The sequence below is a fragment of the Marmota flaviventris genome, chromosome 5 (assembly GCF_047511675.1).
Source record: "Marmota flaviventris isolate mMarFla1 chromosome 5, mMarFla1.hap1, whole genome shotgun sequence".
Classification (NCBI taxonomy): Eukaryota; Metazoa; Chordata; class Mammalia; order Rodentia; family Sciuridae; genus Marmota; species Marmota flaviventris.
The window spans coordinates 122,819,918-122,835,142 of record NC_092502.1 but is presented as its reverse complement, the minus strand read 5'-3'; the positions used below and the strand labels follow the sequence as shown (position 1 = coordinate 122,835,142).

General features: G+C 39.4%; 1 protein-coding gene across 1 annotated transcript in view; it reads left to right on the top strand.

Moving 5' to 3' along the window:
• The window catches only part of Il31ra (interleukin 31 receptor A), a 46,394-nt gene that overhangs the window by 13,541 nt on the left and 17,628 nt on the right, over positions 1-15,225 (top strand). Inside the window, exons 5-7 of the mRNA XM_027938178.2 lie at positions 4,462-4,615; positions 10,075-10,154; positions 12,334-12,550. Coding sequence (XP_027793979.2) covers positions 4,462-4,615; positions 10,075-10,154; positions 12,334-12,550 — 451 coding nt within the window. The remainder of the gene's footprint in view (positions 1-4,461; positions 4,616-10,074; positions 10,155-12,333; positions 12,551-15,225) is intronic.

Here is a 15,225-nt window from a genome sequence, read left to right as displayed (position 1 = left end):
TGAATTTTGATGAACAGAACTTCTTGATTTTGATCATGTCAACTTTTATCAAACTTTTCCTTTATGCTTAATGCTTTTTATGTTTTAAGAAACCTTTTCTTACCTTGGGGTTCAGAAGATATTCTCCTGTTTCCTTCATCCCAGCCTGAAATTATATCATCCTTCATTTTTTGGTGACCACCTCACATTATGGAGATGTCTTTAAGACTTTTCCCCTCTCACAAAATTTGCTAGAAAAACACATCTTCACTATTGTACAATTTGGTTTTTTGGTACTGAGAATTGAACCTAGACATGCTTTTCCACTGAACCAGATCCCCAGCCCTTTTTATTTTTTATTTTGAGACACTAAGTTGTTTAGAGCCTAAAGCTTGCAATCTTCCTGCCTCAGCCTCCCAAGTCTCTGAGATTAAAGGTGGACCCCACCATACCCAGTAATTTGTTAGATTTTAACCTGAATTCAAATGCTGTATTTGTTCCTATTGAATTTCTTCATTTTGGCCTTATTCATCGTGTCACTCCACTTGGAACCTTTATTCTGCTACCCCAAACTTACTTTCAACATTTTACTTCCTTTTTAATACATGATAAACTTACTTCAGATTTAATAACTTAATTCTATGACTTTATCTAATCATTAAAAAAAAGTAGTAACTGCATCAGAGCCCTGTGGTACATCAATGGGACATCAATGCTGCCTTCTTTTTTTTTAAATTTACTTTTTAGGTGTAGATGGACACAACACAATACTTTTATTTTTATGTGGTGCTGAGGATCGAACCCGGGTCCTGCCCATGCTAGGGGGGCACTCTACTGCTGAGCCATAACCCCAGCCCCAATGCTGCCTTTTTTGAGTGTAATCATTACTCAGGTTTCTATGAATACACCTGATTACCATGACAGTCATTTTTTATCATGTCCAGGAAGCTATCATGAGACCCTTTCCTAGTAGAAACCCTCAGATATGATGTCTGTTGTGTTCTATCCTATTCTAGAATGCTTTAAGAAAAGAAAATTTGTCAAGTTTCATTGTCCTGTATTCAGAGAGAATGATGTTGGCCACTCCCCCTTTCTGCTTCCTTTCTGAGCCAACTCTGAAACCTTCTTCCCTGAACCTGACTATATGACATTGTACTCACCAATTTATAGTTCAAGGAGCCCCTAAGCAGAGCAGGCTTCAGCACAGCACAAACTCATCTTCCTTTAAGCCCAGTGCCATAGACTTAGCAAACCTGAGGAACTGTGGGGTGGTTCAGCCACACAACCAGCACTGACTAGCCACCCCAGTTCTTTCTATTGGTAGGGTCCTAGAGTCACAAAATGTTCTAAGACAGGATTCAGCAAGAAACAAACCAGAGCCTATGTCACTCTGACAAATTACTCAACTATGTGTAACACTAAGTGAGGCCAACAAATATAAGTTGCTCCAACTCTTGGCATTCTTTACTCCACCCTTTAACAAAGTCACCCACATCTGCATTCATCTTTGCCTCCTCTCTTTCTGTCTATGAGGTGAGATGTCCTTCCTTCTACTCTCCTGGAGAGAGAGCATCCAGTACTCACTCTCTCCTTTCAGATTTCAAACACAAGCAAGTCTCCTCAGTTCTAGACCCAGCTAAGCTCAACCCAACCCACTCCAGCCTCATATTAATGGTTCCCACTCATGGAAAAAGGTACAAATCCTTAACCTTCTGAGACCAGGCCGCACCTACCCTCCAACCTTGTCTTTCACTTTGCGCTTACTTCAGTAGTAATTCTGGATTGCTTGTTTTCCTTGCAGCACACTGTCTCCCTATTCTGTATCTCTGCTTAGAACACCCTCTGCTTTTGTACCTGTGCTCCTGCCCCTCTATTCATCTTTCAGAACTTAGATGAGATATATTTCTTTCTTAGGGTCTGAGCGAGGTTCCCCTCCTCTGTAAGTCTCTGTCATGGCACTTAACAATCAACACATTTAAACTCATTAGATTCGCCCCTCAGTAGACTGTAAACTCAAATGCAGGTACCTTGATTGTCATTTTTATTTTTCCTTTGCTTGTCACATGGCTGTGTTCAACAAACATCAGTTTAACCAAACAAAACCATGTAAAACTAATTCTAAAATCCCATCGTGGCCATATAAGAAGACCCATGTTTGTATGATATTATATGGGTAACAAAATGCTTTCTTATGTGTCACCTATTTAATTCTTGCAAATATCCTATACATGAGGCATTGCTATCCTCACTTATAGATTAGGAAATTGAGATGTAGAGAGATTAATAAACCAAAATCACAGGGTCTGCAAGTTGCAAACCTAAGCCCAAGTTTTCTGATTCCAGGTTTGTCATTCATGTGACCACACTTCAGCAACCTCCAAACCTTCCTGCGGTTCTTGTCGCAGGGTTTGCCCCTTTTTTATGATGAAGCCATGTGGACATCCTAGAAGCCATGTGGATATCCTAGAAAAGGATCTCAAGACTGTTTAAAGAGTTTGATTTAGGCTTTGCACCAAAACTTCTGACTCATCTCTATGACAAACACTTTGGGTGAGCTAGGATTTGGCACGGAGCATAGACTTAGAAACAAATCTGATGGAGTTAATTAGTGTATTGGTAGGATTCCAAGGCCTGGGTGGAGATGGGGAGGCTTTAGATCTAAGCCTGTGTATGAAGGCCTGGAGTCTGGGAGAGCCAATAGCTCCTCGACTAGACAAAAGCCAAGGTATAAATCCAAGGCAATTTACCTTAAAGGCAAAGTGTTGAAAAGACTGAACAGCCTGTTTTGGTTTTTCTGTAGCCGGGGCTGGGAACAGCAGGTTTAAGTGATTAAATGAGGCAAAGCTTTCTCAGCCTGAGCATGATGAGAAGTACCAAGTAGTCCAAGTGTGTGCTGAAGGAAAAATTAGGAAGATTATTTTAAGAAAGATTTAAAAAGAATATTTGTTTTTTTTTTTAATTTTTATTTTTGGGTACTGGGATTGAGCCTAGGGGCACTTAACCACTGAGACACACAACCAGCACTTTAAAACTTTTTTTCTTAAATTTATAGACAGGGTCTTGCTAAATTGCTGAGGACCTCAGTAAGTTGTTGAGGGTGGCCTTGAACTTGCAATCCTCCTGCCTCGGCCTCCTGAGCCCTTGGGATTATAGGCACTGTGTCCGCAAATATTTTGCATTTTAAAAGGCATAAAAAGTAAAATAGAGCATTATTAGACCTCCTTACAGTTGGCATATGGATTAGAATTATTTTTATAACCCCATTATGAATGACAGATTGTCTCAAGTTTTGTTCCCAGTAACCTTAGTGTGTTGCCATAGTATCTCCTGGGGTTGTTTGGAAGAGGATGCTCCAGGAGCCTGGGCTTTAACAGTGAAAATGCTATTATTGCCTCTAAGTCCTACCTCCTTCCTCTGCCCCCAACTTGATTGGGCTTTCAGAAGTCCCTCTGTAGCTGGGGTGCTCAGCTCTCTATCACAGACACACTTTCTTCTTTTGCCCAATTACAGTTAGACCCAAGGACTATAATTAATTACTTCCTTTCACAGCTGTTACATACATGTAAGAACTTCCCTCTTTTGCTGGTTGGGTATTAATAAAATGGACATCCTGTTAGTGAAATTTGTTTTTATTAATCAACTAAATATAAGTTTAATAAACTAACAGCTAACCATTTTCATTGTTCCAATAATGTCTGTGCTCAGAAATTAAAAAAAAATAGATTTTTAGTTTTTCAAGGAGGGTTGGCTCCAGAAGGACTTTTAGAAATTTTATAAAACACCACCTTTATTTTGCTAATGATAAAGTGACACTGATTGAGAGAAGGGAACTGATTTAATTGGCCATTGTTCTTCCCAAGAGAGTGTCAAAATGAATTTATATATCCAGGCTGTTGAGACTTTAAGCAGCTTGATGGGTTACTCCAAGACCAATCATTTGTAATGGAATATTGGGGTAAAAGAAAGAAACTGGGAGTGAAGAAACTTGTGTTCTGGTTCCAGTTCCACTGGTCACAAATGCTGAGGTTGTCTTGGGGTCACTTAACTTTCCTGGGTCTCAACCCTGACCTGAGGGTATTGACCTCGATGCTGCCAAGGTCTCTAACCCCCTTGATCTGTGAAACTGTATTTCTAGGTACTGAAATCACCTCTGAGTTTAAGCTGAGGCCCAGTTTGCCCTGGGTCATGGAGTTTTGCCTTGTATCTTCTAGAACATCATTCACCAGGCCCAGAGATGGAAATCTCTGTTCCCAAGCTCAGAGACAGGAAATGGGGAAGGAGGTGGTGGTTCTTGGGGTGATTACATCTATTTAGGTCCCCAGGCAGGTGTGGAGGTTTATTTATGAAAATGATGTATTTTAAAATCAGAGATACACTGTTTCTAGTTCTGAAAGGTAAGAGAGCATTGAGTAGTGAAGCAGAAATGTGGAAAGGGAAGATGTGCTGCCCCCATTTCAGCTGAGAGCTTTTTCTGTCTCGCAGGTGGAAGTCGACTTCCAGAGTGATGATCTGGTCTACAACCTCACAGGGCTGCAGGCTTTCACAGAATACATCATAGCCATGCGATGTATGGTGAAAGGATCATACTTTTGGAGTGACTGGAGCCAAGAAAAAATGGGACTAACCGAGGAAGAAGGCAAGCTGCTCTCTATAATTCCTTGTCTTTGTGCTCTGGTGTAGGGCTGTCTCTGCCTAGACCTGGTAGATTTTGTCAAGTGCCAGGCTTGAGAATCATGGAATCCTGTGATCCCAAGCCCTGGAGAATCCTCATGTTCCCTCTCCACAGCACTTATAGTCCCCACTGAGCCCCTGGAAGCAAGCTATGCTCATATGAGGATGTTAGTTACCTTAGCATCTTTGTATCCCAAAGGCAAAAGATCTCTTCTTTAATGTTCTTATAAGGTTCTTACATTCTACCTGAAGAAGTTTATAAAAGATATATATTTTAAATCCTGAAGCTACTACTAAAAATATAAAGTATAACTAATGAAATGGGAAAAAATCACCTTTAATGACAGAAAGGGAAGGAAAAAGACAAGATAGCCAAGTTCCATGGGGATCTTAGATAACATCTGGATTCAGCTTCTACTTGGGTCCAACAGTTCATTCCTCTGGCTCCTGCGTGAATTTCCCATGAGACCAAGTTGATATTAACAGATGTTTGGCAGATTACCCGTGTGATAGGATTCCGGAAATGGTCTGATCCCTTGTGAGTCTTGTATTCCCCAATGGATGTTCATGCTTAGCCTGGACTTCTCCTTAGTGGCTATGGTTTAAGAACATATGCTGCAAATGGGGAATTGGGTTAGACATCCTCCAAAAGCTCTTCTCACTCTGAGCTTCTTTTCTTATATACATTGCTTTAGTAATATGGAGAAAAAAATCATAGAAAATACCAAACCATTAAGTGCTTAGAACTGTGCCTCACACATGATTTTTTTATATGTATAAAATATTTATTTATTTAAAAAACTTTTTTTAGTTATGGGTGGCCACAATGACTTTATTTATTTATTTTTATGTGATGATAAAAATCAATACCCATATTGTATCCCCACAGCACAGTTAAGTGAGTGCCCTACCACTGAGCCACAATCCCAGCCCTATTTATTTATTTTAAAGAAATAAAAATGTATGTTAAAACAAGGTATGGGCCATGTGTTGTCCTAGCAGCTCAGGAGGCTGAGGCAGAGGATCATGAATTCAAAGCCAGCCTCAGCAACTTAGTGAGGTCCTAAGCAACTCAGTGAGACCCTGTCTCTAAATAAAATATAAAAAGGGATGGGGGGGGGTTGGGATTGAGGCTCAGTGGTAGAGCGCTCACCTCGCATGTGTGAGACCTTGGGTTCGATCCTTAGCACCACATTAAAAAAAATCAATAAGTGAGGTAAAGGTATTGTGTCCAACTACAACTAAAAAACAAATATTAAAAAAAAAGAAAAAAAAAGGGATGGGGATGTGGCTCAGTGGAAGAGTGTCCTAGGCCCAATCCCCAGTACCAACAAAACAAAACAAACAAAAAACCAAGGTGTGGACCTAATGTAAACTAAAAATTACATACATTTGGCACATATTGACATTCTATATATGTCATTTCTAAATGTCTAATCAATACAAATAAAATAGTTTACAAATATCAAACAGCACATAAATTGCACAATAAAAAAATGGCCCAGTGGTATTATTGAAATAGTTCATATTGTCTATATTTTAGTTAAACTCTCCCTTTAAAATACTACAATGAAGCCCCAGGATATCATTGATCTTTTCTCTGCTACACCTTTCAGCAGGTAATTTGGTGATTAAGTACTACTTGGGTGGGATGGTATTTTATCCAGCACTTTTTAAAAATATATATATTTTTAGTTATAGCTGGACACAATACCTTTATTTTAGTTATTTGTTTTTATGTGTTGCTAAGGATCAAACCCAGTTCCTCACATGTGGTGGTTGAGCTCTCTACCACTGAGCCACAACCCCAGCCCTTGGCTAGCACTTCTCTCTGTGCCTGTCACTCTTCTTGTCTGGTGCCTTTATGGCTCAGAGTCTCAAGTCTGGTAAGTTCTTCACAGTCCAGCCACTCCCTAATGTCAGTTTCCTCAACTTGTTTTGCTGTCAGAAACAAGATTTACAATTTCATGTGATCTATTAGCTCAGCAAGCTTGGTTAAGAGTAATTTGCAGAAACACTTGATGCTGGTGTTCTCGTTTGCTAATTAAATCAATCAACGCTTATTTGTCAAAGTTACCCATAAAGAACATTGGCTCCCCCTCCCCCAGCATTTTCAGGATCCCAGAGGAAATTGAAGAAAATGCATATCCAACCTCCCAGCAAATCCCAATTTCTGATTTTCCAACTCATAAACCCTTTGTTTTCCTACTTTACAGTGAAATGCTAGTTGTCTAGTATATATGATTTCAAATCTAATTATTTGAAAAATTCTAAGTTAAATGTGAGGTACTACCTATTTTCTCTTGGATTTCATCATATTAATAGGGCTGTATACCTACATTTTGTCATTAAATATCTACTTCCTAAATGATACTGGTATAATTTGATTCAATTTTTAGCTTTATTATTTAGAAGCTTGTGATATTGGGCAATTACTTATGCTTCAGAAATGAGGATTATGAAATATATGATTTGGGGTTAAATAATTCAGGTAAAATGCTTAATATAGTGATGCTTACTAAAAGATAGTTGTTATTATTTTTGGTCTTTAGCAAGGGCATCAGTATGTATCTGCTTGCTATTGGTTGAGGGGATACCCATATTGTATCCCCACAGCACAACATCTAATTGTTTCTAAATCAGTCCAGGCAATTGATGCCTTAGAATACATAGGTATTTTGATGGACTTGGAAAAATTCAATTTTTTCCCCCACAAATGCAGAGTTACTACTCCCACTACCCTTTGGTTAGACTATAAATTCATTATCAACTCATGGTCAATGAAAAGTTCACTGTAATAATTGTAGAAGATTTACATGCTAGTCAGGCAGTTTTTTTTTTACTAAAAACTGCATCTGATGGAAAATCTATTTGGATATCTGCAAGAAATAATGGCCTCAATGAAAGAAGAAAATGCTCAATTAAACTCATTCATTATTGCTGTCTACTAAAACTAAGTGGCTGCCCATGAGATAAATCTAAGGAGAATTTCACTAAGGTTTCTAATCAAAAATAAAAAAGTCAAAATGCCTGGGATGATTATTTAATAATCAATTTATGTATTTATCCTTGAGATGACTACTTAGGACTGGATTGTAATGATCATTTTGTGTTTAGAATTTTCTTTCTTACTCCCAATATTATTATCCCTGAATTTGACTTTCCACATGACTGGAACAGAGAAATTCTGCAAATTAAAGAGAACAAGTCCCTCCAATTCTGTGGGTTACCTTTGAAGGTCTGATGGTTTTGTGGGCCTATACTAAGGCTGTCTCTGAGAGAGGCTTTACCTGCGCTTATGTCTCACTTGTCTTATAGACAGGCTGAAACCAGCCTGTTTCTTCCTGGGAAAGTTGAGTATTGGCTGTTCTGTCTTGTCATTCAACAAAGACTGTTGGGAAATAGAAAACTCCTGGGAGAGCTTTTAAGGCAACACCTCAGTGGAATTCAGGTGAAGTCACATGTGAAGTCTAAACAGCTCCAATCACCTTATAAGCAGTTTAAATGAAATTACAATAGATCTCACTGGGAGATGCTAACCCTAGTAGCTAGCCTGTGTTACTCATACTTTTGTTTCTGCAAGAGTAGTTGTAGAAATGTGACTCTCCCTTGATGACAAAACAAGTTATCTACTTAATTGCCCTTTGGTGTACTTTTCTACGTTATAAGGTTGTCTTTAGTTGCAGATACTCATTTCACTATAAGATCCCAATCATTTAAAGTTAAAAAGATCCCTGAAGACAGTCTTTCAGTACTAAAATAGTTCAGATTTTGGCCTTAGAGGTAGGCTTCATTCTTTGTGGACCTAATATAGCATCCCAGCCACATAACTTCCTCAAGAAAGGATTCAGAGAGCAACAGCTGCATCTCTTCATTAGGTTCATTTCCTCTCTGCTCCAAATTGTAGGCCACTAGTCTCCTGAACATTTCTTTAGTACCTTCTGCTTGCCTCTCCTGGCTGAAGTGTGTAGGTCATTCTTTAATCAGCAGGTCAGCATTTTTACATTGCAGGTACGTGTCGGAGCGTTGAACTGCAGATTGCCGGTGATCCATCCCTTGTCAGAACTTGCTTGAGACATTTGAGAGAAATAGTCCAGAGAGAAAGTGAAATGTAAATTCCTTGTTTTTGAACATTTTGTCCCTGTATAGTTAGATCATTGGAAACCTATACTCTCAGACTGTGTTTTTACTGAAACAAGTTGACTCAGAATTTATGCCCTTGTGTTTTATAGATGACAACCATGAGAAAAATGTTTGTATTGTATTTCTATGCTTTTACTCACCTGGGATTGCAGTTTTGGGTCTTTTTGTCACCCTGTGTCCTTTTTGAGATAAATCCTATTTATGAACTTAGTGTCCATAGGCAGAAAACAATAATCTCTTCATATGAATTTCTGTGTTTTCTTTTTATCAGGTTATGAGAAATTATTCTTTTTTACTTTTCTTGCTGGGAAGACCAGCATTAAATTTAGAGCTCAGTATCTGAGTGTGATGACACACACCTGTAATCCAGTGACTGTGGAGGCTGAGGTAGGAGGATTGCAAGTTTGAGGACAATCTCAGCAACTTAGCAAGACCCTGTCTCAAACTAAAAGAAAAAGGATTTCACTCAATGATAGAATGCTTATGCAGCATGTGTAAAACCCTGGGTTTCAATTCCCAGTACAGCTAAATAAATAAATAAATAGATAAAATAAAAATTTAGGAACAGTGAAGATTATTTCCTTGTTACTTTCCTTTTGTTCCCCCCTACATCTTATACCATTATAAGTACTCAAGTTCATTCTTTTTGGACATACACATGGTATAAATTATATATACATAATTTCTTATCAATTATCTGTGTCACTCCCAGCTTTATAGACATATTTCCATCCAGATTTGGGGGATCAATTATATTACAATGGGGTTGTATTGTACTTTTCTTTTTCTCTTTCATTAAGTTATCAGACCAAGTGCACTTCTTCCTTCCTTCCTTTGGCACTGGGGATGAACAGGTTTTGTTTTGTTTTTTGGTACTGGGATTGAACACAGGGCACTTTGCCACTGAGCTACATCCCAAGTCCTTTTTATTATTTATTTTGAGACAGGTTCTTGCTGAATTGCTGAGGTCTCAGTTGCCCAGGCTAGCCTTGAACTTTCAGTCTTCCTGCTTCAGCCTTCCTGGGATTACAGGCATGCACCACTGCATGCCAGGATGAGCAGTTTTATTTTTAAGTTTGGTTCCTTCCAGTTCTTCAACCACAAAATGAAGACCACCTTGTTGGTCATTGCAAGGCTGCCATCTCTTCACGCTGCCGTCCTCAGCTGGCTCCCTCCAGCATATTCTTCTCCATTGCCTTTCTCACCCAGTAGCTCAGCAAACTTTCCCCATCTCCTATTGCAATTCCCTTCTAAGTTGAGCACCTATCTTGTTCCTTTCAGTTCCAGATGGCCTGGATCTGTGGAGGGTCCTGAGACCAGCTGAGGTGGATGGAAGGAGGCCAGTGCAGTTGCTCTGGAAGGTGACCTTCCTTTGAGTTCTTCTTTGTTTTTTTCCTGTTTAAACAAACAAATAACAACAACAACAACAACAAAAACTTTGGTCTTTTATCCCTGTGAACACTATAATTCTTGAAATTTTACCTCCCGAATTTCCTTTCCTAGAGGGCTTTATGATGCTTCAAATCTCAATGTTTGCCCTGCTCAGAAGAGCCCCAGAGGTCATCTTGTAGATGTCCCGATGCACATTATAGACCTTGGGTCCCTCTTTGGTCTGAAACATTAACATTTAGGACCATTATGAAGTACAATACAGGAGGCACTGTGACCTTTTGCCATAAGCCATCCCAACTGGCTGCACTAGAACCCGGTGTGAAGACTCTCCCTACACACCCAAGAGGAACACTGACAGGGGTCAGTTCAGTGTCCTGAGGTCATTGCCAACATGTCTGGCACATGTGTCCCTTTAAGAACCAGGATATTGGGGTGCAAAGATAGAAGAGGGGCCATGTGGTCCTATATAGGGTGGAGGCCTGGGAGTGAGGAACGAGGAGAAAGGAAGAGGTAATAAGAGAAGGAAGTAGGAGAGGACAGAAAAGGAGGGGGAGAGGTAATAAGTAGGAAAGGAAATGGACAAACAGAGAGGGAAAAACTTCATGGGATGTAGGAGAGAAAAGATGGGAAGTTGGGAGAAGTTGTCTCCAAAATTCTCAAGATAATGCTCATTAAATAATCCCCTATTTGCTGAAGTTCAGACAAGTTTAAATCCTTTTGAAAATGGAGAAATCACTCTGGTTAGCCAAGTGACATCTCAATTCCAATTATTCAGGGTTGGAACACCCCCTGCCTTTGTCCCTCTCCTTTCACACCCTAGGGGACACCCTCAGGTTGTAGAGGCAGCAGACAGGGTTGGGAAATCTTTGAGAATCAATCCCAGACGCCGGGATTTCTTTTATCAAGAGTGGAAACAGATGACTCTCACAATAATTAATTTTTAGGGAGATAAACAATGACACACACCCACATATGGTCTTAACTACACAGGGGTGGGAAAGGATCAAGTAAGCCAGCCTGTGAAGTAGGCAAGACAGCTTCAATGACCTCCTCCTACTTCCCCTTGCCTGGGGACTGGCTTTTCTTTTGCCTGGACAGGAGAGCTTTTTCTAAGAATTTGAGTTGGTTAAAAAAAAAAAAGTACTAAAATACTCTAAAATTAGATAGTGCTAATGGTTGCACGAGTCTATGAATATCCTGAAAACCATGGACTAATACACTTTCGAAGAGTGAATTTTATAGAATATGATTTTTATCTCAAAGCTGTGGTTTTAAAAAGAGAACAGGTTTTCTTGAGAGAGAAAAGCATATTAGTCATTAATAGTGTTTTATCTGGTCTTTTATGCTGTGGTCTGTGTAAAGGAAATTCCTGAATAAGGAAGGCAATGGGCCAAAGTGACTTCTAAAGCCCTGACTGACTACACACCCAGTCATTCTTCTCCATCTGTGTTTGTAATCAGCAAGAGAGAACAAAAACACTGGGAATCCCTATAAATCCTGGGAAATACTCAGTATGGTGACTACTAGGCAAAACATCTGGTTAGTAGGTTCAGGTTCAAGGCTGAAAATTGGGAGTTTGGCTTGGAGCCCCTCCACCCCCTCATATTGGCTTTTGACCAAGGGTCTGGGACTGGTAGGGCAGACCAGAATGACTTAGTCCTCAGCTGGATGCCTGGCTAGGGTGCCTGGTCTAGGGAAGCCTGCTGTATCCTCAGGGGTAGGAGGTGTGGAGATGAAAGACAAAGGCACAGGTACTCTCTAGCCCTCCAGGCTTCCAGGAAGAAGTTAGTCAGGGCCAGATCAGGCTTGAGATTGCTCAGGGCGACTGCCTTGTGGGATGGAGGGAAAGACTTGGAGGTGTGTTGCTTACACTGGTTTGGGCATTCTCCTCATTTAGTCTCATGAAATTGGGCTTATGCTAAAGGCTGAAAGGTACCAAGATGCCTTTTAGCAAATCCCTTCTTCTGGTACTTGAAGGTTAATATCACTGCAGCAGGGTATGTATTCATCACTGAAGGATAATTCCCTGATTGTAGGTCAGCATCTCAGAGCTAACATTACCCCCAACCTCTGTTCACCACTTCTCACTGTCTCAATGCCTTTTTCCTTTCTGGTGTTGGCAATAAGTTGTGTTTCCTTTGGCTTTAGAAAGCAAGAGGAGCCCCAGTCCTGGAGAAAACATTTGGCTACATCCTATCATACTTTCCAGAAAACAACACTAACCTCACACAGATAATTAATACCACCACCCAGCAGTGTGAGCTGTACCTGGGAGGTGAGACCTACTGGGTGTCTGTGACTTCTTATAATTCTCTTGGGAATTCTGCAGCGGCCACCCTGAGGATTCCAGCTGTCAATGAGACGCGTAAGTAGAGTGTGAACTTCTTTTGTGGGTGCCTGGTCCCATCCAACTGCTCATAGCACGTCCTGTCCTCTCAAGGGTGGTTGCTTCTCTTGAGTCAAAATGACAAGGGAGTGGGGACTTTTTAGGTTTTGGTGGAGAATAAATCTACTGGTAGGTAATGAGTCCCCTGAAATATGGTTTCTTTGGAACAAAGTCTGTGTTACAAATTAGAGACTTCATAAATGTTGGACAAAGACAATAAAGCTTAGGTGCTCTCCATACAGCTCATGTTTGTCCTGGTCCAAGCAGATGAAAGCTGGGTTGAGCCACTTGCAATGGTCATATTTGATCACGATCCTCAGTGATCAAAGCCTCCCTTGATCTCCTGCAGGTGGGCTTGACCAGTCCCCAGATGTTGGGTCTGAATGCTCACTTTCTAGTTTTCTTCCTTTTTTACCCTTCCATTTGACTCCCAAGTTAGGACAAATTCTAATGTGTATACTTGCTAGTCAGTGGCACCTTATACTTGATTAAGAAGCTTTGAAGATCTTACTGCTTCCAGAAAAACTTATATTTTACATCCTGTTTTGGATTAAAATGTCTTTTTGATTCTTATTGAAGAATTGCAAGCAATAGATTTCCTTTCCTCTGATTTATTTTTCTCTATTAAACTAGTACTATCCTTCATTCCATATATTTTCTCATTTATTCCTTCAGTAAGATGCATGTCCAATGGGCAGAATTTCTGTTTTCCCTTTCTTCTTCCTTTCTTCCTTTTCTTCTTTCCTTTTTCTTTTTAAAAATCTAATTTCAATTCCTATAGAAGCACAAAGCAGTTAGCATAGAGAACGCTCTCAGTGGGGATTTGTCAGCACCATTGTTAGAGAATGTTCTCTCCCATTTGCCACTCTCTCTCTTTGTTTGCCCCAGGCTGGCTCAGGCATTTATCTAACCAGCTTTAGACTTCTCTGCCTTTTCTTCTTAAACTTAACCCATTTCCCCCATCATTTTAGAACTCCTGGAAATTTGTATTTTGTGTTTTGAGCAAAATCTTGATATTATTTTAGTATTTAAAGGCATTCCCTGTGGTCCTTGGTTCCTGACTTTCTAGTTCCTACCTGTCTGGTACTCTCATGATGAAGTTTCTGAGAAATGCATTTTGTCCTTGGAATATGCATGCTTTGTTTGTATGCATTTTGATAAATAGTAATCTAAGTTCCCTAGTATGGCCCCAGAGTGAGGAATAGTGACAAAGGCCCTACAGTCCAACAAGCTCTGAGTTCAAATCTGTGCACTTGCACACGATACCATGAACCTTGGGCAAGTTACCCCATCTCTCTAGATCTAGGCTCCTTGTAAAATGGAGCTATTACATAATAACACAAACTTAATAGAACTGTTGTAAATATTAAATGAGATTCTGTATGTGAAAATCTTTGTCTTAGTGTTAATTATTATTATTGTCATAAAAAAAATTTCCGGTTAGTTGAATTTCTATTAGACATGAATTATCAATTTAAAAATGCTATAAAATATACTTCAGCTAAAATTATGCTAAATTCATGTAGGTTTTCTCTATCTTTATGTTAGAAACATCGATTATAATGGTCCTTGAATAGAAGTGTTGGCCGACTTGTGTCCAAACCTGGTCTGACACCTGTTTTTGTCAAGTTTTATTGAAACACCACCACACCTGTTTGTTTACATATTGTTTATGTCTTCTTTTGTGCAACAGTGGCAAAGTAGTTGTGATAGAGACCATTTAGCCTGCAAAGCTTAAAATATTTATTTTCTGGTTCTTTACAGAGGAAGCTTACAGACTCCTGTACTAGACATATAAGAAAGTACTATGGCAAGGCCCTGAGCAAGTTGGTGAGACCTTGTGTCAAAATAAACAATAAATAAAAATGGCTGGCCATGTATTTATAATACATCAAAATACACTCTACTTTCATATATATCTAAAAAGAACAAATAAAAAAAGAATATATGGGGGGAGACATTATTTATTATTTGAATAAAAATAAAAAATGTTTTTATTTCTTTTAAAATTTAAAGAAAGAAGAAATGAATAAAAAGGGTTGGGGATATAACTCAGTGGTAAAGCTCCCCTGGATTCAATCCCTAGTACCAAAAAAAGAAAGAACAAAGAAAAAGTAATGGTCTTCAGAATTTTATTTAATAAAGTAGAGATAACTGGAGAATTGTTATAATTTTTTAAAGTATAATTGTTACATATTGTCCACTTGTATGTGTCAGGCATTATGCTGAGATACCTTCTATTACCTCATTTTAACTTTGAAATGACCCATGATATATATAGATGCTGTTAGATCCACTTTCAAGATGATGCAGATATCCAGGAAAGTTTAGTAACTTGTCCAGGGACTCTCAGATGAGATTCCAGCCCAAGTCTAGATGAACCAAAATGGTATAATATACTTTATCTAGAGTCTTGGACGTGGTGTTAATTCTGGTCACAGATGCTGTGTGATGCTGGGCTGGGCTGGTTACTTACCTCTGTGGGTACCCATGTTCTCATCTTTAGAATAAGATTGGAATAGATAAATCTTCAGGCTCCTTCTGCCTGAACATGGGAGTTTTTATGAGACTTCAGCCATCAGGCAGTTGAACAGTGTTCTGAGGCAGGGTGTGAAAAAGCACAGCCACTGTGTGGTGAGGGACCTGAGAAGGAG